The sequence below is a fragment of the Agelaius tricolor genome, unplaced genomic scaffold (genome assembly GCF_023055355.1).
Source record: "Agelaius tricolor isolate 1412-34295 unplaced genomic scaffold, bAgeTri1.0.p SCAF_1, whole genome shotgun sequence".
In the NCBI taxonomy this organism is placed as follows: domain Eukaryota; kingdom Metazoa; phylum Chordata; class Aves; order Passeriformes; family Icteridae; genus Agelaius; species Agelaius tricolor.
The window spans coordinates 5,039,980-5,060,600 of record NW_027269261.1 but is presented as its reverse complement, the minus strand read 5'-3'; the positions used below and the strand labels follow the sequence as shown (position 1 = coordinate 5,060,600).

Below are 20,621 nucleotides of genomic sequence, written 5' to 3'. Positions count from 1 at the left end.
GAAAAGGGCACCCAAAAGTGTCCTGAGGGTGGGAGCAGGGAATGGCTGGGGAGGGCAGCTTGGCTGGCTGTCCCATCCACAGCTTTTCCTGCTGGGATGAGAGGATCCCTGAGCCCTGGCAGCTCTGGGAAGCGGCGCTAGAGGGAGCCTCCAGGCTGGCAGCGCATTCCTGCCTCTTTTCTCGGGTTTTTCCTCTCTTTTCCCCCCCTCCAGGAGATTTCCCAGCCAAGGATTCTGACACCTGACCTGTTCCGGAGCTGTGCATGGAGGCACATGATGCCTCCCACTGGAGCCATCCAAAGGTTCTTCCCAAAAGCCGGCCCAGCCCTGAGCTTTTCCTCTCCAAAACTATTTTTGAAGAAAAATTTACTTTCCCCTCTTATTTAAAAAATATAAATCTTTGCTGAAAATGCACAACTGGGGGGTAGTGCTAACGATCCATAAATATTTCTAATCTTTCCAGAGAAACCCTGGTGAACTTTATCTCCATTCCCAAATTTCAGATCTTCACCTTTCCAGAAATGATGGCTGATAGGATTAAGGTGCCTCCTTCATCTCTGCTGCTCTGGTTTTTTCCTTAAATCCAGTAACACTTAAAAAAACCTTTTTAAGGTAAAAATCTGCATATTTAAATGTTGTCACTGTTGTTTTTTTCCAGAGACTTTTTCAGGGACACTTTTACAGTAATAAACGACTTTTCCAGTCCATGCTCGAGGCCAGGTTGGACAGGGTCTGGAGCAGCCTGGGATTGAGGAAGGTGTCCCTGCCCATGGACTGGGATGAGCTTTAAAATCCCCTCCCATCCAAACAATTCTGGGGTTCTTTGTGGATTATCCTCCACGTGCTGCTGAATCCAAGAAGCGTTTTGGGAATTTAAATGTATTTTATGCCAGCAACACCTTCGTGGAGCAGCTCCACCTCTCCTGTCCCTTCTGAGCACCTTGGGCGTCCCATAGCCGGGAATCTGCACAGCGAGATCCCCTTCCACACAGGGAATTGAGGAGGAATTTTTCCATGGAAAGGGCCGGGTTCCCCCCAGACACCTCTGGCTGCCACTTCTGGCACAACCGGTTCCCCCCGGAGCGGAGATTGGGATCAAGCTTGAAGTTCAGGCGCTATTGACAAAGATTCTGTCAACAAAAAGGTGTTGAAGGATGGGATATTTGTGGAAGAAGTCACCGAGAGGTGAAAGATATCCCCTTCAGGGGGCCTTTTCCTGCCCGGCAGGCCCCTGCTCGCCGGGGTTTTCCAGGAGAAGCCGGAGGCAGGGATGTGGTGGCTCCATCTCCTGGGCCAGCGCAGCTTTGCCACCCTCCACCCGGGATGGAGCAGAACCAGAGCCCTCAGGGAGCAGATCCAGGCTGGAAAACAGCCCTGGAGGCTCTGCCAGATGGTGTTTGGGATTCAAATATCCTAAATTAGGGATAGGGAACTGCAGTTTAGTGTGGAGATATAACGGGCTGGTGGAAAGGGAGTTTCCTTGTGTTCCCTCCAGCTCCTTTTCCTTCCCCCCATTCCAAATTACCCTGGGATATTTGCTCACCCTCCTTGGGCTGATCATCCCTCTTTTGCTGCCTCTGGGGAGCGCCCACAGGCAGGACCCTGGCTGAACCCTCTGCAGAGAAAATCCCTCTGGACAGAGGAACAACCAGCTCGGGAGCCTTTGTCCATTGTGCCAGTGGCTCCCTAAGGGAGCCCCCTCCTCGGGATGGGGGCACAGCTTGGGGTCACCCCCAGTTCTGTGTCCCACTGGGAAGAAATGAAGATTTTGGGGGTTGAGATTGGCCAGTGGATGGTGAAGAGGGTGGGCATGGAGCAATGGGGATCCAAAGGATAGACGGGTGGATGGATGGATGGATGGATGGATGGATGGATGGATGGATGGATGGATGGATGTCCCCTGTCACTCTCACTCCCTTGGGAAAATGCAGGAGCCACTCCAGCTCCTAAGGGAGATTAGAAGGAATCCCAGAGGATTTGAACCGCTGGGCTTTTAGAGGAAAATCAATCCTGCTCAGGTTTATTGGCGGCTTTGCTAATCCCAGGGCAAGGAATTTTCTGCAGGAGAGCAGATCCCATGCAGGCCCCTGGCTCTGGGCTTCCTGTCCTTGCTGCTGGCCAGGGGCTGTGCAGAAGGAAGAGCACTGGAGGTGTTTTCTCTCCGGTGCTGGCGCAGAGACAGGCGCGGGCCATTGTGGCTCCCGCCGAGATAAGGATCGGGCAGCCGCTGTTCTCGCCTCGGCCCGCACCGGGATCAGGTAACCTGCCACAGTCTCTGCTTTCAGGCTTTTTCCGGGCTCCTCCTTCCTCCAGGTGTCCATGCAAGGCCTCCTTTAACTTCCCTTTTTCCCTTTTTTCCCCCCAGTTTTCTGCAAAGATTTTTTTTTTTTTTTTAAGGGGGGTAGGAAAATGGAGAAGATGGGCACAGCCCCACGGAGCAGCATCCCCTCATCCCACAGCTCCTTCCTGGGCAGGCTGAGCCGCACCACTCCCATTTCCCAATCCCTTATCCCAGCCATCCTGCTCGGTCCCTGAAGCAGCCAGGCCTGGCCCTTGTCCCCTTGTCCTGTCTAAAGAGGGCAAAAACCTGTGGGGACCCAGGACATTGCTCTGGCTGCCCTGGGTTATTTGAGACCCTGGCAGGGGGCACAGAGACCTTGGCACAGAGTCAAAGACACCTGTGCCTTTGATTTTAGCCCATGGAAACAATGACCAACTTTGTGTGAAGATTTACAAGCCACAAGAGTTTGAGTAGAATGATAGTGAATTTGTCACAGGGTGAAAAAGTAGAATTTTGGGGCTTTTAGAATGGGGGTTCAAGAGGCAAGATGGAGGAACCTGGGCGTGTCCTGTCCTCCTTCTCCTTCTTTTCATCCTCCATCTTCTGCTGTGATGGTGGCACTTCTGGATTGGTTTAGAGTAGAGACAGAGTGCCTAACATAGGTGATAGGTGTTGGAAAATTATTGTAAATAAAGTACACGTAGTTTATGTATAAAAAGTTAACACCACCCCAAGGGCGGTCAGTGTGCAACGAACCAACCCGCAGGACAGGCCTCAGCAGGTCAGAGAACGAATAGATAGGAATAGATAAGGAAATAGATAGTTATAGATAAAGAAATAGATAGTTATATATAAGGAAAAAGGAAATAGATAGTTATAGATAAGGAAATAGATAGTTATAGATAAGGAAAAATAAACAACCTTCAAAAGCAGAACCGACGAATCTCAACTTCTGCTGTCGCAGGGCTGGGAAAAAAGAGATTTTCTGATACCTTGGGGGTCATTTCAAGCACAGAAAACCTGAGAAAAACCCTGTTAAAGCCCTAAAAGCTCCAGGCAGCTGGGAGGAGCTCTGCACGATGTCTGAGCATTCCCAGGGACTGCCTGGCTGCAGTCCCACCGTGCTGCAGCAGCCGGCCCCTAATTGCATTGTTTCCGCTGATCCACGAGGAAATTATTTATGGGCACGAGGAGCCTGCCCGGCTTCCAGGGCCTTTCAACTTTATAGGAGTTTTCCATGGGCTGCTCTGGCAGGTTTGGGTTATTTTTACCCCCCAATTAAAGGGGGTTGCTTTCCCTCCCTCCCTCGGAGGTTGAGTTTTTTCCTCTCTCCTGGCGGGATGGGATGGGATGGGATGGGATGGGATGGGATGGGATGGGATGGGATGGGATGGGATGGGATGGGATGGGGTGGGATGGGATGGGATGGGATGGGATGGGATGGGATGGGGTGGGATGGGATGGGGTGGGATGGGATCCCCATGGAAGGATCTGTAGCCATCAGGCTCCTGTGGCTGGAGAGGGGCCAGCTTTGGCCTCAGCTCATTTCTCCCCACTCTCTGCAGAACCAGATCCTGTTTGTCCTTTGCTCTCCCGGCTCCGTGTCCCAGCTCTGGCACTGCTGATGGATTCCCAGCCCCCCCCCCCCCCCAAAGCAAACAATCCCCCCTGAATGGTGCTGGGAAGGGCACATCCCAACCCTAAACATCCATTATTACCCTGGAATATGAACTGCTGCAGGAGCTCCATTTCCTCTGGCTCCTTTTTAATGGGTACCTGATACCCACAGTGCTTCCACACTGGGAAATTTGCTCCAAGACGTAAAATTGCCTGGCAAAACCCCCACCAACAGCAGCTTCTCCATCAGGGCAGTGTCTCCAGGCTGGGCTCTGCTCCCCTGTAGGATGCTCCTGGCCCCCAAACCCTTTTCCAAGCCACGGGAATGGCTGGGTACCCTCGGGGGGAGGGAACACGGCCTCATCCCAGTCGTGTCCCGCCTGGAAGTTGTTTTCCATGCTCCCACTTTGTTGGGTTTAGGCACACAGAGGCTTTTTTTTTGGGAAGGGAGCAGCCTGTGTGGCAGGAATAAACCATCTGAGGTTGCTTTAAGCGCCCCTTGGAGCGGGGCCAGCAGCCCAGGCAAGGAAACGCTGGGAGCTTGTTTTAATTTAGTGGTGTTGAAGTGTTCGGCTGCAATTAAGCAGCTGAAAATTAAACAGAACCAGTCATTAGGGCTGGTGGGACAAGCCCAGCAGACCAGAGGATATAAATTATTTCCAATGGGGAATGCCAGAGCCGGGCTCGGGAGGGATGGGGATGCTCCCCCTCTGTGGCTGTTATCTCTTGGCTTCAAGCAGAGGAATTCCATCCTGAGGAAATGAATCGCTGCAGGTGCTGGAGCTGGGAGCAGGTAAGGAGAGGGAAAAGAAGATCATGGCAGATGGTTTCCTGCGCTCTCCCACTCCCTCCAGCCCAGGGAGTTCCTTTGTCTCCCTGCCTGAGCTGGGTTTTGAGCTCCCAGCATTATTCCCTGGTGTTGATGCTCCCTTTCCCTGGATCCTGCTCTCCATGGATCTGGAGCCATCAGGCTCCTGCAGCCCCAGGCACTCCCAAGTGTGTTTTGGGGGACAGTGGCCTGATCCACACCATGTCCTGGGGGAATTTCTTCACTACCTGGGCTGCTTTGGAGGGAGGATTTGGAGCAGGAATTGATCCTGGATGGAGTGAAGGTGGAGAGGGCCACGAGGGGGAATTAGGGCTGGAAATCCCTCACCTCCCATGGGGAAATCACAGCTGGGAGGGGAGGGATGGGGCAGGCTCTCCAAAAATGCTGGCTGGGCATATCCATGGTGTTCATCCAGATAATTCTGGGATATCAGAGCTCCCAGACAACGCAGAGGGACAACCTGGATCCATAAAACTTCCAGCATCCTGCAGGATTCTTTTACAAACCCAGAGCCAGGTAAGCCCAGAAATGCTCTTTTAAATCCCTCACCTTTCAGCAGAAGCAAGACTTAAGCCTGGCTTTAAAGTCAAGCCTGGGTTTTAAGTGCATTCCTGGGACCTGCTGATGGGAGTGGGAAGCTCTCCCTTGGCTTCAGCGCGATTTTCCCGGCCTGAAATGGAGTCCAGATCTCCCAAAATAAATCCCCCCAGCTCTGGAGCTGCAGAACCACACAGAGCCCCAGGAACTCTCGTTCCCAGAAAAGGATCCAGCTCATTCATCTGCCCACATCATGTGTGTTAAATTCTGCTGACATCTCCCAGAATTCCGGGGAATAAATGGAAACCAGTGCCCGGGGAGCGCTGGGCTGGCGATGCCACGGGATGAGTGGCAGGAGCATTGTTTGTGTGCAGCCTTTCCAAAGGGAGCTCCCATTTCCCTCTTGCCAGGACAAGATGTGAAATTTCATTCCCATTTTATCCCAATTACTGGCTTAGAATTCTGGCACGGAGCACTTCCGGTAATGCACAATAACTCCAATGTCCCGGGTGCTTTCCCAGTGTTGGATTTAGGGGGGGAATTCCACTGTATTCCCGGTCCATGCTCCCCATCTCGGATATTCCCATTTCAAGGCTCCATCCCACCACTGCTCTTCCAGGAGAGCAGCACAATTCACCTTACCAACAAGCCCATTTGAACCAAAAAGCTCATTTGAGCTTTTCTCAAGTGAAATTAAACTTTCCCAGCTGCTTTCTCTTACCTGTTTCTCTTACCAAACAGGTCTGAAACCCCAAATCTTTCTCAGCTCAAAATATATCTACTCAACCCCACACACCTGCAAATAAAAACACTGAAAAATCCCATTTTGCTCCAAAAAGGTGTTTTTACTCCTGGAGAAATCAGTGTCAACAATTTATAAGGCCATAAATAATTATTTTCTGGTTTATTTGGATGGTCTCCTGCAGATTCAGGGAGGCAGAGCAGCGAGGAAAAGTTCTTTTTTATCCCCCCACCCATATTTAATTTTAAAGGCCATGTTCAAGGAGGAGCTGTCAGACAGGAATGGGAAGCAGAGGGAGAGGGACTTTTGGGATGAAGGAATCGGCTGGAGCGGACAAGGCAGCTCTTCACAGCTTTAAATCCCATTTTATATCCCCCATTCCCACACGGGGAGAAATAAACAGAGTTTTGCTGTGATTATTCGGGGCCTTTATGGTGGTTGTAATGTTCTGTGCTGCTCACCTCGCTCTGGCCCTGCATTTTCACACTGAGACGAGTTTCTGCTGGGAAATGAGCCCTGAAAAGAGTTTACCTGCCTCCAAATGGCTCCAGACCCTCGGGAGATCCTTTGGAGCAGCACCAGGGAGCTCTGGGATGGCCGGAATGGCACCCTGGGCACAGCCCTGGCTTGGTGCCCTCTTCCAGAGGGAAGAGCTGCAGATTGGAAAATCCAGGACTATTGAATTCAGTGTTTATATATTCAGTAATATCACATTCAGCACTATTAAATTAATATCCAGCCCTATAAAATGTTGTTTGAAATCCGCCTCCACCATCAAAGCCGAAGGACCTTGAGGAAAACCAACAGGGGATTCAGGTTTTTTCTTCCCCTTTTTCTGGCTGAGCAGCCCGGCAGGTTCAGAGCCATCCCTTGGGAAATCCATGGATTATTTATCCCACTTTTCAGGCCACCCTCACGTACACCCCACCCTCTTTCCTACGAGACTCTCTCAGGACAAGAAGATCCTGCACCAAACGCTGCTGGATGCATCCATGCCCTAAAACCTGACTTTACCATTATCAAATCCTATCCAATCTCCTCCCAACTCTTTCCAAGGAGGAGTAAATTCCCTGCTCTCCCCATCTCTCCGGACAACCCCGTGCCAATCCCAGCAGACCCCCGGTGCTATTCCAGCCTCCCCGAGGTGTTTTTCCAGGAGCACAACTCAACATCCCGTTCCTTGCCAAGCCTGCGGCCTCGCGGTGGCCGGGAGGGGGGATCCATCCCGCTAGGAAAACAACGGGAATGGCTTTAGCAGCCCCTCGGCCCCAGCACGTGTGGGGTTTGTTTGCAGAGCCGGGAGCTGATCCCGCCTGGATTTACACCCAGCCAAGGCTTGCCCAGCCCTGAACGGGAGCTCAAGCCGAAGGAAAACACTGGGAGGGAGTTTTGTTTCTCTTTCAGAGCACTGGAGGAGCCAGGGAATATTCATTCCCCAGAGAGAGAGAGGGACACACCTGGTCTCCATGGTCTTGGAGGGGCTTCTCCAGCCTCAAGGATTTCATGATTCCAGGATTCCAGGGGGGCTCCCGGTGGGAAGGAGCCGTTCGTGCCTCACGGCACCTCCCGCTCCCACCAGAGGCCGCGCGGGGTTCCCAGCACCCCCGGAGGAATTTCCAGCAGGGGGGTGCCGGTTTTCCCGGGAATGGCGGGAGGGAGAGGAAGGAGCCCGTCTCTGTCCTTTCGCCACATTCCGTGCGGGATCCCGGCTCTCCGAGTCCCTTCCAGAGGCTGCTCCTGCCGGCCCCTCCTCGCACGCGGCTCCCAGATGTGGCGAGCGGGATTTGCAGGGACCGACCCTCAATGCCCCCAGCTCCTTCCAGCCCCAGGCTCCGCCGTTAACCGGGATTCTTCCCAAAATACTCGGTGTTTTTAAATATCAAGCCCTGGGAAGGACAGGGGATCCCTGGCACCGGGCGCATCCAGAGCTGCGGGATGCGGCTGGAGCTGCCCGTCCCCACGCTGCGCTCAGGGCATGAAATGGGATTCCACAAAAAAGCCACTGAAACGGTTCCCGGGCAGAAAAGGAGGAGAAAATCCAAATAAAGAGAAAAGCAGGATGGACCCGTGCGATTTATTGAGGATTTTCAAAGCTCCGAGCTGCCCTTGGATCAGCAACCTTTCCCATCAGGAATTTTTTATTGAAAGGCTCCGGGATCCCGCTCTGGTTTTCGCTTTGAGAATCTCTAATCACAGAACGCAGAGGGATTTTTTAGGGGGAGGAAAAAAAAAAAATTCAAATGGAAAAACTCCCGGGGGGTTTGGTGTGGTTTTAATCCGTGTGGGTTTGAGGAGCCTCTGGCAGGGAGGGATTTTACGGAAGAAAATCGCTTCTGACAAATATTATTGTTAATTATCGAAGCTGTGGCCTTGACAGACCTGACAGAGATGCTCAGAGGGAAGCTCTGGAGCAGGATTTTATTTTGCTGAGCTCTCAAACGTTCTTCTTCAGCGACCACGAAGATTTTTTGGGATCCTCCAACTCCCCGCGTTTGGGCAAAAGACTGGAGAAAAAAAATCCTGTTGGAATTTTGTGATGTCTCTGACACACAAAGCACAGGCTGAGGCACCCAGCACTTTCTGGGGGTTTTCAGAGTGTCTGATCCCACAGGATTTTCCAGTTTGGTTTGATCCCGATGGAAAAGGAGCTCCATAAACTCCTGCAAGAGCCCCAGCGTTCCTGAATCAGTAATCAATTAATAATAATAAAATAATGTAGCATACGATGGCAGTATCAGATAACAACACAACAATATAATTGTAATTGAATAATAATTTAACAGCATTATTCTATTAAAGTATAATATTAATTATATTATTTTGTAATAAATAGTCGGGAATAAATACTGGTGAAAAACCCAGGACCCCCTACCTTTAACTGTTCTAATCTCCAGCTCCTGCAGTGGAAAAACATCCTTGACATTCCTATCCAATATCCTTGATATTTCCATCCAATATTCCTGATAAATCTATTTAAAAATGGAAGAAAAAGAAAAAAAAGGAAAAAAAAAAAAAAAAAAAAAAAAAAGGAAAAGCTTCCAGAGCTCCCAGCTCCTCTGGATTTTTATTCAGCAAAATTAATGACGTAAAATCGCGCCTGTCACCCGAGGCTCAGCCCGGCATAAAAATACCCACAAAATTCCAGCAGCTTTGGCAAAACCAGGGAAAATTAGGGTTTTAAAATCGCCGCATCGTGTGCAAGCCGGGAAAGAGGGGCTGGAGAAGGGAAAGAGGAGCCGGAGCAGATGGAAACCATCGCGACCAGGGCAGGGCAGGGAATGGCCAGGGGGGAGCAGATTTGGGGGTCCGGTGCTGCTCCTGGAGCTCCACAGGGAGCTGGACAGGGAGCAAATTAATTGGGATTTTCCTGCCACATCTCACCTGAGCAGCCGCCCCTTTCCTTTCCCTTCTTTTCCTCTCTTTCTTTTCCCATTCCTTTTAATAATTTTCTGTTTTCCCTTATTTTTCCTTAGTTATTCTTCTTTATCCCAATTTTAAAAACGATTTTATTTTTACTTTTATTCTCCCTTCCTTTTTTTCATTTCCCCCGCTTAACTTCCCTTCATCATCTACCTCTCTTCCCTTCTTATATTTTTTTTCCTTCTTCGTTTTCTTTTCAGGTTGATTCCCCCCATCTTTTCCTTCGTTTCTTTTCTATCATTCCTTTCCCTCTTTTTTCCCTTTCCCTTTTTGCCTCATCTCCCTTTCCACCCCCGCTATATCCAGGCGTGCATTCCTGCGGGGGCTGGATCCCAGTGATGTCCCCGGGAACCCGGCAGGGTTCGGAGAGCGCGGGTGGCGTGCGGGGAGCAGGTGGGGGAATCTTCTCCTGCCGGGACCTTTTCCTTGGAAAAGCCTCATCCCCAGGGAGCGAGGGATGCTCCAGGGCCGTGCGGGGGGAAAGGCTCCTCCGCCGGCGGCAGGGGACCCCCAGACCTCCCCAAAAACCCATCCCCAGGGATCCGCAGGGCCGTCAGAGCCGCACCTGCCCTGCCCGGCCGCTTTTCGAGCGCTGCCATCTCACCGCCTCGGGGCTGCCCGGGGGCGCGGAGCACCCGCGGGACCCCCGCCCTGGGCCAGCCGAGGCTCCCGGGGAATGGATCCGCTGCCTTTCCCGGGGCTCCTTCCAGCACTGAGGCTGCGGCTGGATCCGGGGGTGCCCCCCGTGCCCCCTGCCCGCACACGGGGGTGACGGGCGCTGCCCCTGCCCGAGCCCCCCGCTTTACACCCCCCTTTTCCAGGCGCTGCTTCCCCCCCACCCGAGCCCCCCACCCTTCCAGTCTTTTGCGGCAAACACTCACGGTCTTCCCACCTCTCCGTGAGGGGGGATAAAAATCCCCGGGAATCCCGCGGCCGCTGTCCGAGCCGCGTTGGACGGATTCACCCCCGGGCGGGGTTTTTGGGGCCGAAACAGGCGGATTTCGCCTCCAGCGGCTGGGCAGCAGGGCTTCCTCGGGGGAGCCCCCCCGGACAGGGCTCCGTGTCCCCCGAAAGCGCTCCCGTCCCATCCCGTCCCGTCCCGTCCGGTCCCGTCCCGCAGCCCCGGCGATGCTCCACCCGCGGCTGCCGTCGGGGCCGGAGGCGGGGCAGGTGCCTGTCCCTGTCCGTGTCCGTGTCCCTGTCTCTGTCCGTGTCCCTGTCCGTGTCCGTGTCCCTGTCCCCGTCACTGTCCGTGTCCGTGTCCCTGTCCGTGTCCCTGTCCCCGTCACTGTCCGTGTCCGTGTTCCTGTCCCTGTCCGTGTCCCTGTCCGTGTCCCTGTCCCCGTCACTGTCCGTGTCCGTGTCCCTGTCCCTGTCCGTGTCCCTGTCCCGCTTGGAAACCGCTCGGGGCGGGACGGGGGCACTCGCAGCTCGGGGGCCGTGATTCCCCCGCCGTGATTCCCCCGCCGTGTCCCCGCCGTGCCCTCCGGCAGCTCGGGGGCGCTCGGGGGGGGTCCCCGGCGGCGGCGCGGCCCCGAGGGGGCGGGCGGAGGGGGCGGCTCCCCCGGCCCCGCCGGCCGCGGCCATTTAGGAGCGGGCGGGAGCCAATGGGCGGCGGCGCCGCCGCCGTGACGGCCGCGATTGACGTGATTCCCACGTCAAATTGATCCCGAGGAGCGGCGGGGGCTCCCCGCGAGCGGGGCTCGCTCCCGGCGCCGCCAGGACCCCCCGGCCCGGCCCGGCCGCCCCCCGGGCTCTCTATGCCGGCGCTGCCCCCTCCCCGCGCCGGGCCATGGGTGAGTGCGGCCGGCCCCGCACGGGCTCCGGGACGGCTCCGGGACGGGCTCCTGGCGGAGCAGGGCACCGGGAAGGGGCAGGAGGCGGCTGGGGATGCCGGGGTGCCGTGCCCGGCCGGGAGGGCTCCGGGCTGCTCCGTCCTCCCCGCGCCTCCCTTCGCTTTCGCTCCGCTCCCTCCTTGAGATTCCTTTTCCCGTTCTCGTTCTTTTGCCTTCTCTCCTTTTGTCCCGCTCTCCTTTTTTTTTTTGTGTCCTTTTTCCCCACCCTCGTCGTTTCTGACTTTTCTTTTTCTCTCATTCTTTCCCTGTCTTTCCTCCCCCTTCTTTTTTTACTGTCCCTTTTACCTCCCTTTTTTCTGTCTGTATCTCTCCTTCCTCTCTTTCCTTCTTTCCTCCTTCCCCTTGGCTTTTTCTCTCTCTTTCCCCCTTCCCCTTCTCATTCTCCTTTTGCTTTTCCTTGTTCCTTTTTTCCTCCCCTTCCTTTTTTCCCCTTCCTTTCTCCCTCCCCACTTCTTCTCCCCTTTCCCTTTCCCTTTTTCCCTTTTTCCCTTTTCCTTTTTCCCTTTTCCTTTTCCCTTTTCCTTTTCCCTTTTCCTTTTTCCCTTTTTCCTTTTTCCCTTTTTCCTTTTTCCCTTTTTCCTTTTTCCCTTTTTCCTTTTTCCCTTTTCCTTTTCCCCTTTCTTTTTTTTTCTTCAACTTTCCTTCCTTTCTTCCCCCTTTCCTTTTCTTCCCTTCCTTTTCCTTTCTTCCCCCCCTTTTTTTTTTCTCCTTTCCCCCTCCCTTTCTCGCTTCCCCTTCCCCCTTTCTCCCCTCTTTTCCCTCTCCCCTTCCCGCTGCAGCGCCATCCCCATCCCGCGGGCACCAGCGCCGCTCCCACCCGTGCCATGCCGGTCCGTGCCATGCCGATCCGTGCCATCCCGCCCCGCAGAGCACACCTACGGCGAGGTGAACCAGCTGGGCGGCGTCTTCGTGAACGGGCGCCCGCTGCCCAACGCCATCCGCCTGCGGATCGTGGAGCTGGCGCAGCTCGGCATCCGGCCCTGCGACATCAGCCGCCAGCTCCGCGTGTCGCACGGCTGCGTCAGCAAGATCCTGGCCCGCTACCACGAGACGGGCTCCATCCTGCCCGGGGCCATCGGCGGCAGCAAGCCGCGGGTCACCACGCCGGCCGTGGTCAAGCACATCCGCGACTACAAGCAGGGCGACCCCGGCATCTTCGCCTGGGAGATCCGCGACCGCCTGCTGGCCGACGGCGTGTGCGACAAGTACAACGTGCCCTCGGTCAGCTCCATCAGCCGCATCCTGCGCAACAAGATCGGCCCGCTGGCCCCCGCCGGGCCGCCCCCGGCCGCGCTGCCCTGCGCCCACATCTACCAGTACCCGTACCCGGGCCCCGCGGCCCCGCCGCCCGCCAAGGCCGCTCCGCACCCCGGGCCGCACCTCGGGGCCCCCCCGGTGCCGCTGCCCCGCTCGTGGCCCTCGGCGCACTCGGTCACCAACATCCTGGGCATCCGCACCTTCGTGGAGCAGGCGGGTGGGTACCGTGCGTTCCGCTCCCCACCGCCCCTCCCGCCCTTCCTTGGGCCCGTTTTTCTGGTCGATTTAGTGGTTTTTTGGTCTCTTTGTTTTGTCTCTTTGGTTTTTTGTTCGGTTGGGGTTTTTTTTTGTTTTTGTTTTTTGTTTGTTTGTTTCGAGGTTTTTTATTTGTTTCGGGGGGTTTTGTTTGTTCGGGGGTTTTTGTTTGTTTCGTGCCTTTTGGCTCGTTCGGGGATTTCTTTTGCTTGTTTTCGGCTTTTCGGCTTTTTATTTGGTTCGTGCCTCTTTGCTCCTTTCGTGCCTTTTCGCGTCTTTCCTTCTTTTTTATTAGTTTCAGCTTCTTAGTTTATTTCGAATTGTTGTTATTTCTTTCGGGTTTTTTGCTGTTTGTTCCGAATTTTTTTGTTTGTTTGTTTCGTATATTTTCCTTTCCCCCCCCCCCAACCCCCCCCATTTTTTCCCCCTTTTTTTCTCCCAAGGGCCTCCCCCTGCTCCACCAGCCCGTCGGGGCGGCGGGGCCAGATGCGGCCTCGGCTCAGCCACATCTTGAACTTTTTATGAAAAATGTGGAAAATATTTTCCTAGGGATGATAGATTGCCGACCGCAAATTCGGAGCCCTGAATTTCGCTCCGCAAAGGGGGATTAAAAAAAAATAATATACACATATATATATGTGAAAAGGAGGGGAAAAGAGAGAAAAACAACAGGAGAGGAGAAATCGGGGAGGAAAGGGAAGAGAAGGAAACTCGGATCCGGCCTTCTGGATTCTTCCGAGGAATCTGGGAATTTTGGGGCTCCGAGAGCACCGGCAGCGCCAGGGCCGAGCCCCGCCGGCTCCAAGGGGGGACAAGCGGGCCGTGGCAGGGGGTTGCGGGTCCTTTTATCCTTCCAAAAGCCCGAGTAAATCAACCGCATGCGTTTCCCCCCGCGCAATCATTTATCCTTAAAATTCCGATGTCACTTCTCCAAATCCCCTTCGTCAGGAGAGAAATTGGAGCCCCTAAATTATCGGGGATTGGGAATTGGAAGAGGGAGGGGGGAGACGGCGAGCGGGTTTTGGGGGGGGACACCACAGCCTCTCCCCGCGCCGTGATCCCAAATTTCGGGATGCTGGAGGCAACGCGGATTCTTGTGCCCCCAGCCCCTGGGTTTACACAGCCAGGCGTTTGGAAAACAGAGGGAATTCCCTCTGTTTCACCCCGAAAGCTGCTGTGGGGAGGGGGCTCGGGGCTGACGTTTTGTTCCCCAGGGGCTCTGGCTGGCACCGAGGGGGCCGCGTACCCCCCAAAAATGGAGGAGTGGCCCAGCGTGAACAGGAGCGGCTTTCCCGGGCCGGGCCAGGCGGTCAACGGGCTGGACAAGGCTGCCATGGACGGCGACATCAAATACCCGCAGGTGAGGGCTGGGGGGACAGGGGGGACAGGAGGGGACAGGGGACATCAAATACCCGCAGGTGAGGGCTGGGGGGACAGGAGGGGACAGGCGACATCAAATACCCGCAGGTGAGGGCTGGGGGGACAGGAGGGGACAGGCGACATCAAATACCCGCAGGTGAGAGCTGTGGGGACACGGTGGACAAGAAGGGACAGGGGTGCGCGGCACGAGTGGGGCTGGAATGGGGCAGGGAAGGGAGAGCAGGGAGGGGCCAGGGCGGTGGGGAGAGAGGCCAGGGAGCCCCGTCCGCCCCCCGGGCGGGCTGTTCTGAGCCCCTTGTCCCCTTTGTGTCCCTGTCCCCAGCCCGGCGCGGGGCTCTCCTCCATGGGCACCTTCCTGCCGGCCTGCGCGTACCCCCCCTCCAGCCAGCCCGGCGTCTACGGCGGCTCCCCCGGCGCCTACATCGCCCCGGGCCCCCCCTGGCAGCCGCAGGGGACCCCCCTGGGCCACCACGGCCACCACGGCGAGCTGGCCATGGCTTTCAAGCAGCCCGGCGGCCAAGGTGAGCGGCGACAGCGCGGGGACAGCGCGGGGACGGGGCCGGGAGGGAGCCCCGGCCTCAGGAGGGGCCGCCCCGCCGGGGATGGGAGCGGATCCGTCCCGGTGCCCAGCCCGGTGTTCCGCGGGTCCCCGCCGCGTTCCGGGCCGGCGTTGGGATTTCCCTGCTCGCTCGCTGGGAAGCGGCAGGGAATGGGGAGGATTGCCGGGCTGCTGGTCTCCCCCGGAATGCGGGAATGTGGGGCACAGAGCAGGGGCCTTTCCCCGCGTTCCCCCATTCCACCGATTCCAAAAAGCGGGAGCCTTTCTGGAAAAGCAGAAGCCTTGACAGGGAATCATTAATTCCTAGTAATTACCTATTAATTGTGAACAGACAGCAGTGATTTAACTATTTGTTTATAGTTATTAGTTATCATAATTAACTGTTATTTTATTTAATTGGTTCCCGGAGTTATTAATGAATAATTTCCCTCCGAACGCTCCGCCGGGAATCCCACGGGAGCAATTTGAGGCTGTCCGAGGGGGCGTTGCTTTTATCTCCCGTTAATTATTTCGCCTCATTAATAGAGCTCGATTCCCTCTTTTTAAAAATCCCGATTTTTCCGCCCTGGCTATAAAATCCCCTTCGAAATTTTTGTCATTTTCCCCGCATTATTTGACTTTCTATCATTTTAATTATTTTGCAATTAATTCCCTGTTTATTCGTCCTTTTTTATTTTGTTTTCTCTGGGGTTTAATTTTATTTGGTTTTTTTTCGGTTTTTTTTTGTTTGTTTGTTTGATTGATTTTTCATTTGGTTTTTAATAATTTTATTTGTTTTTTAATAATTTTACCGTTTCTAACCTGCTGCGAGTCGTAACCTCAGCTGTGCCAGGGAGGAGCGATTGAGGGAGAAAATAAATAATTCAAACCGATTATTTAAAGATTGAAAAAAAAAAAGAAAAAGAAAAAAAAAAAGAGAGGGAGAGAAGGAAGGAAAAGGAATTAAAAAAAAACACGAGAAAGAAGGAAAGAAAAAAAAAGGATATAAAACGATCACAGCCACCTTTGCACATTTAACATATTTTCGAGATATTTAAAATTATTTGGAGTCTGAATTTTCTGATTTCCCAATTTTTAAGCTGGTTTTTCCCCAGACTTTCTCTAAACCTTTGTAGGTTTTTGATATATTGGTGGGGTTTCTTTGCGTGTGGTTTTAAAATTTATTTTTATTTTTCTCTTTTTAATTTTTTTTTAATTTTCCCATTTTTTTCCTTTGGATCGGTTTTCTTGTTCTGCCAGTTGGAAAACTGGATTAAAATTGGATTGTTGGATTATCTGGCAAACGAGCTGGAGGAGGAAGGGTAGGGTGGGCTGGGAGTACCTGTAGCGAGCGGGAAAAATGGGAAAAGGCTAGAAAGAAGGAAGGACAACCCAGCCAGACCATTTCAGCCCTTTCCCAATTTCCTGGATTTCCCCCGAAACCCCTCCCTGCTTATCCCCGTGCCTCCAGCAGCCCCGGGATAAATATCCTGGTCCCTGAAAGCAGAATTCCCGAGGGCTGAGCTGGGGTGGGACGGAGCTCAGCAGGAATTCCATCACCTCAGGAATGGTGGCACGGTCCTGTCCCCTTCCCCTCCCTCCCCGGCACAGTCCCCTCCCAGGACACCCCAAATTTTAGGAATTTTTAGGGATGCGCTCCGTGCGTGGCTGGGGCTGGTCGGGGCCGCCCCGCGTCCCTGGCGGTGCCACCGGCGCCGTCCCTGTCACCGGCGGGTCACGGTCGCTGCTGGGGGCTCTCGAGGCGGTTTTTGGGGCGTCCCCCCGTGCCCGGAGCGCCTCCATCCCCTGCCTCGCCCGTCCTTTTTCCCTCTCCCCCTTCCTGCAGGGGTGGACAGGAAACCGCCCAGCCCCGCGGGGAAAGCTCCGGAGCCCCTGAGCGCCATCCATGGAATCTCCATCCCGACCTCCTCGTCCTAGAGCCGCCGAGCAGCTGCCCAGGGACTCTTGGAGCCTTGGAATGAGCTCCTGCAGCCCGGAGTGGGGACGCGGGGACAGCCCGGGCGGTGACAGGTGACTTTCTGCCTCGGCAAATCCCCGGCAGGACATTCCCGGAGGGACGCTTAGCCTCCATTGGATCGGAAAGGGATGACGGAAGAGACTCTTCGGTCTTCCTTCTTTATTTTATTTTATTTTATTGTATTTTCTCCCCCTTGCTTTCAGTTTTTCCTTCTCCTCCCCCATACCTCCCGAGGACTGTTGGATGCCGTGATTCCCTCCGTCCCCAGGCACTGCCGGGAGCATTCCCGGCTCTGTCCCAGCCCAGGGGAGCAATTCCCGGCTTCCCCAAGGAGCATCCTCCGTGCTGGAGCCCTTTCTCCAGCCCCTTCCCAGTGCCTCTGCCCCGGGATGGAAACGGACCAAAAGTGCCAGGATGTTTTACGGGATATTTCTATAATAAGGAACCTTAATAAAAACCGACAACCGTGGGCACACTGCAGTGACCTCCTTCCCTCTCTCCCTCCCTCAGGGTGAGCGCCTTCCCTTCTCCAGAGCTCTCCGGGAGCGGGAGGACTCTCTAGGATCCCTTGGAATCGCTCCCTGAGCTTCCTCCCGGCATTCTCCCGCATCCCGGGGCTCCGTGGCCCCCTCCCCGCCGCATCACCCGGCCCGGGGCGCTGCCCACGGCCGGGGCGCTGTCCCCGCGTCCCCGCACTGCTGCCGGGCAGCCGGCCGGGATGCGCTCGGGACGGGGTTTCGCATTCCCTGGCTCCTCCAGCTGGCGTCGGTCCCTCCATTGTGTGGGAAGGGGCAGGTCCTGCAGCGGGGCAGGGAGGGAAGATCCTGGCAGGAGAAAACACGCCGGGATTGCTGCGGAGAGGGCGTCCCGGTGGGAAGGAGGGAGGGAGGGAACCGGGAGGTGCCAACGCAGCCCAGCCCGGGACACGATTCTGTCTCCAGCCTCGGCGTGGCAAAACTCGGTTCTGCCTCTGCTAAAGCCGGGCTTGATTCCCACTGCAGAGCTCGGCAGGGAGGGAAGCCGGGAAATGCAAGGAGGTGAGAGCACAGTCCCAGGGCAGGATCTGCAGCCCGACTGCGGCTGAGTGGATTTTAGGGATGTGAGGATGGAGGAGACACCTGAAACGGAGGAGGAGTGGCCCTGGCCCGTCCCCTGCCGGGTTTATCCATTAAAAGCCGCATTCCAGCGTGTGGAAGAGCAGCTTTGGGAATGTTGAGGGACAGCAAAACCCTTTAAGTGTGGTGTTTGCTGTGTGCCAGTTCTCAGCATCCGCTGGGGCTCCTCATCTCTGCATTCCAGGCAGGGATGTCCCTCTGGATATGGGACTGGGGCTTTGGGATGAGCAAGGCACCGGTGCTGGAGTCAGATCCTTCCCCCTTCTGGTCCTGCTGGGATGTGACTCCTCATTCCCCTATCCCAGGCAGGGGTATCCCTGTGGATACGGGACTGGGGGCTCTGGAGTCAGATCCTTTCCATTCTTGTCCTGCCGGGATGGTGCACAAACACCTGAGTTATTCCCTTCCAAGACTGCCATGGACCTGCCAAAACCCTGGAAAAACACCTGGATGCTGAGCACAGCCTCAGGGCAAAGGTGGCCATTCCTGGGCACTCCCTGGCTGTGATTAAAAATGCCATTTTCATGATTTCCTGTGGAGAAGGGGTTTTCTCCTTAAACGTCCCCAAAATATTTCCCTGTGCCCAGCAGAATTCCTGGGGCAGGCAGAGACACCAAAAACCCCAATCCAGAGGCCCTAAACCAGCTGGCACCTGTTAGGAGGGTCCGGGACATTGTGGCTTTGGATTCCCAGGGAGGAGGGATAAAGGAGGAGCTTTGCTGGCGGGGGGAGAACACCCTCAGGACTTGTATTCCCATGGGGGCATGGGGAAAATCCCTGGGGAAATTCAATGCCTGCACCATGCACCTCAGCTCACGGAAAATCCTGGGAGTGGAGATCCGACCCCCCCCCCCCCCCCCCCCCCCAAAAAAAAAAATCCCCAAAATAAATAAAATAAAATGGGGTTTTTAGGCAGGGTGAGGTGAGGTGATCCAGCCTGACAGGATCTAGGGAAAATTGGACTTGATGGGAGCAAAACTTTTGGAATTGATGGGAACAAAGCGAGGGGGTGGAAACAATCAGCTCTGACACTTCTGCAGCCATGATCCTGTCAAAATCGATCCCATCCCGCGGAACACGGCAATTCCAATGGAATGGGGTTTGCAGTCTGGAAAAAAAATGAGGCTGGAACCGTTTCCATCAGCTCTACCTCCTCCATATATCTTTAGCACCCTTTGGAGAGCACAGAGCAGGACGGGGAATGTTACTGGAGACTTGCTGGTGGACCCCAGATTGATTTCTTTCCTGGTGTGTTTGGAATCCTAAGGATTTAAACCCATCCCTCTGCTGTAGGAAGGGGCTGGGGGACTGGGGCTTGCAGATGTTTGGCACCAGCACAGGGTCTGCTTTTCCAGGATTCCAGCGCTCCCCACTCCGGGTTGTGGCTGGAGAAGCTGGAAGGGGCTGGAGGGGATCTCCTCAGAGATCAGGGACGGCCCAGGGAAGATCCAGGCTCATCATCCTGTGGATGATCCCAAGGTACCAAAGACGGGGCCCAGGCTGGAAAAGAGCTGATCTAAAGTTCCAAAAGTCAGATTGGTGCAAATCCTTTGGGTTCTTTGGAGCTAAATCCTCCTCCTTGTGCAGGAACTTGGAAAAATCCGTGCCCAGCTCTCCGGAGAAGCTGCAAATCCCCCCCTCGTTTGCAGGGTTATAAACCTGCCCACAACTCCTTAAGTTGCACTTGGAAATGGGAATTTGATTCCCAGCTCCCTCAGGCACTTCATAACATTCCCTCTTAATAGGGAGTTTTTCATTTTCGGGGAATCCAGCAGGTTTTTACCTCTGGAAACCTTCCCCAAAAGTTTTCTGCTGCTCCCAGCCCATGGCCCAGGAGAATCCCACCTCATTTCCCAGCGAGAGGCTGGAGAAGGGGCTTTTATTCCCTGGAGCTGCTGGGAGAGCTTTGGAACGGAAAGGTTTTGAGGGGAAGGGTCAAGGATCTGTCTGGGATGTGTGGGATCAGCCCTTCCCTGGGATTGAACGGCTGCAGGAGCGCGGCCCTGGAGGAGTTTTGACAGAACTCTCCATAATTTGTAGAAAAGTGGGGATGATAAATGGCAGGAAAAAATTTCCTTGAACCCTAATAATAGTTTCACTCCACCACCAAGCAGCTCTGTGGCTTTGGGGTTCCTTGCAGAAGCTTCCATGGATTTGGGAGGAATTGTGAAGGAAGATCAATGACTCGGCTGACAAAACTTTTCTTCCTTGTTATTACTGATAGGAATTTAATCATTCCCATGGGGAAAACCTCCCTCCTCCTTGCCATCCCATCTCCTGCAGCAGAAATATGAAAGTCCTTTTAATCCCAAAGTTATATGGACCTGGCAAGGAGCAGCGAAGCTTTCACTCCTGGAGATATCCCCATTTTGGCACCGTGACCCCAGAAAATGATGTCATGTGGGATTTCTGTGCCAGAGTTTTCCCTTTCTTCTTCGGATTTGTGGCGATGTCAAAGTTCCTCTCTGGAGCAGGTCTGGTTTTAATATTCCATATTTACGTTTTTCATTTTGGGGCTGGCTGGAGCCTCCGTCCGTCCCAACCTTGCGGATGCCGCCGGAAGGAGCGAGGAAGAGGAGCTGGGATGGATTGATGGGCACTGTTGGATTCCCAGACCTTGGGAAGTGGCCCTAAAAGAGTCCCTGCTCATTCCTCAGGAGCTGTAATTCCCTCTGCTCTGTTCCACTGCTGTTCCTGTGCCCCTTCCCACAGGGAACCTCTCCCCTTGCCAGGAAGGGGCCTGGAGCTGATCCTGGAGCTGCCAAGCCTCATGAATCCATGAAAAATCCCTGGGAAGTGAAAGACCCAGGGTCCTG

At 54.6% G+C, this 20,621-nt stretch overlaps 1 protein-coding gene across 1 annotated transcript; it reads left to right on the top strand.

Annotated features, from left to right (window-relative positions):
• The first annotated feature begins 11,218 nt into the window (after positions 1 to 11,218).
• Positions 11,219 to 17,170, top strand: PAX1 (paired box 1). The gene is made up of 5 exons (XM_071448234.1): positions 11,219 to 11,222; positions 11,407 to 12,756; positions 14,009 to 14,154; positions 14,497 to 14,695; positions 16,559 to 17,170. The coding sequence occupies exons 1-5, from the start codon at positions 11,219 to 11,221 to the stop codon at positions 16,648 to 16,650; spliced, it is 1,791 nt and encodes a 596-aa protein (XP_071304335.1). The 3' UTR covers positions 16,651 to 17,170.
• The last annotated feature ends 3,451 nt before the right edge of the window (positions 17,171 to 20,621 follow it).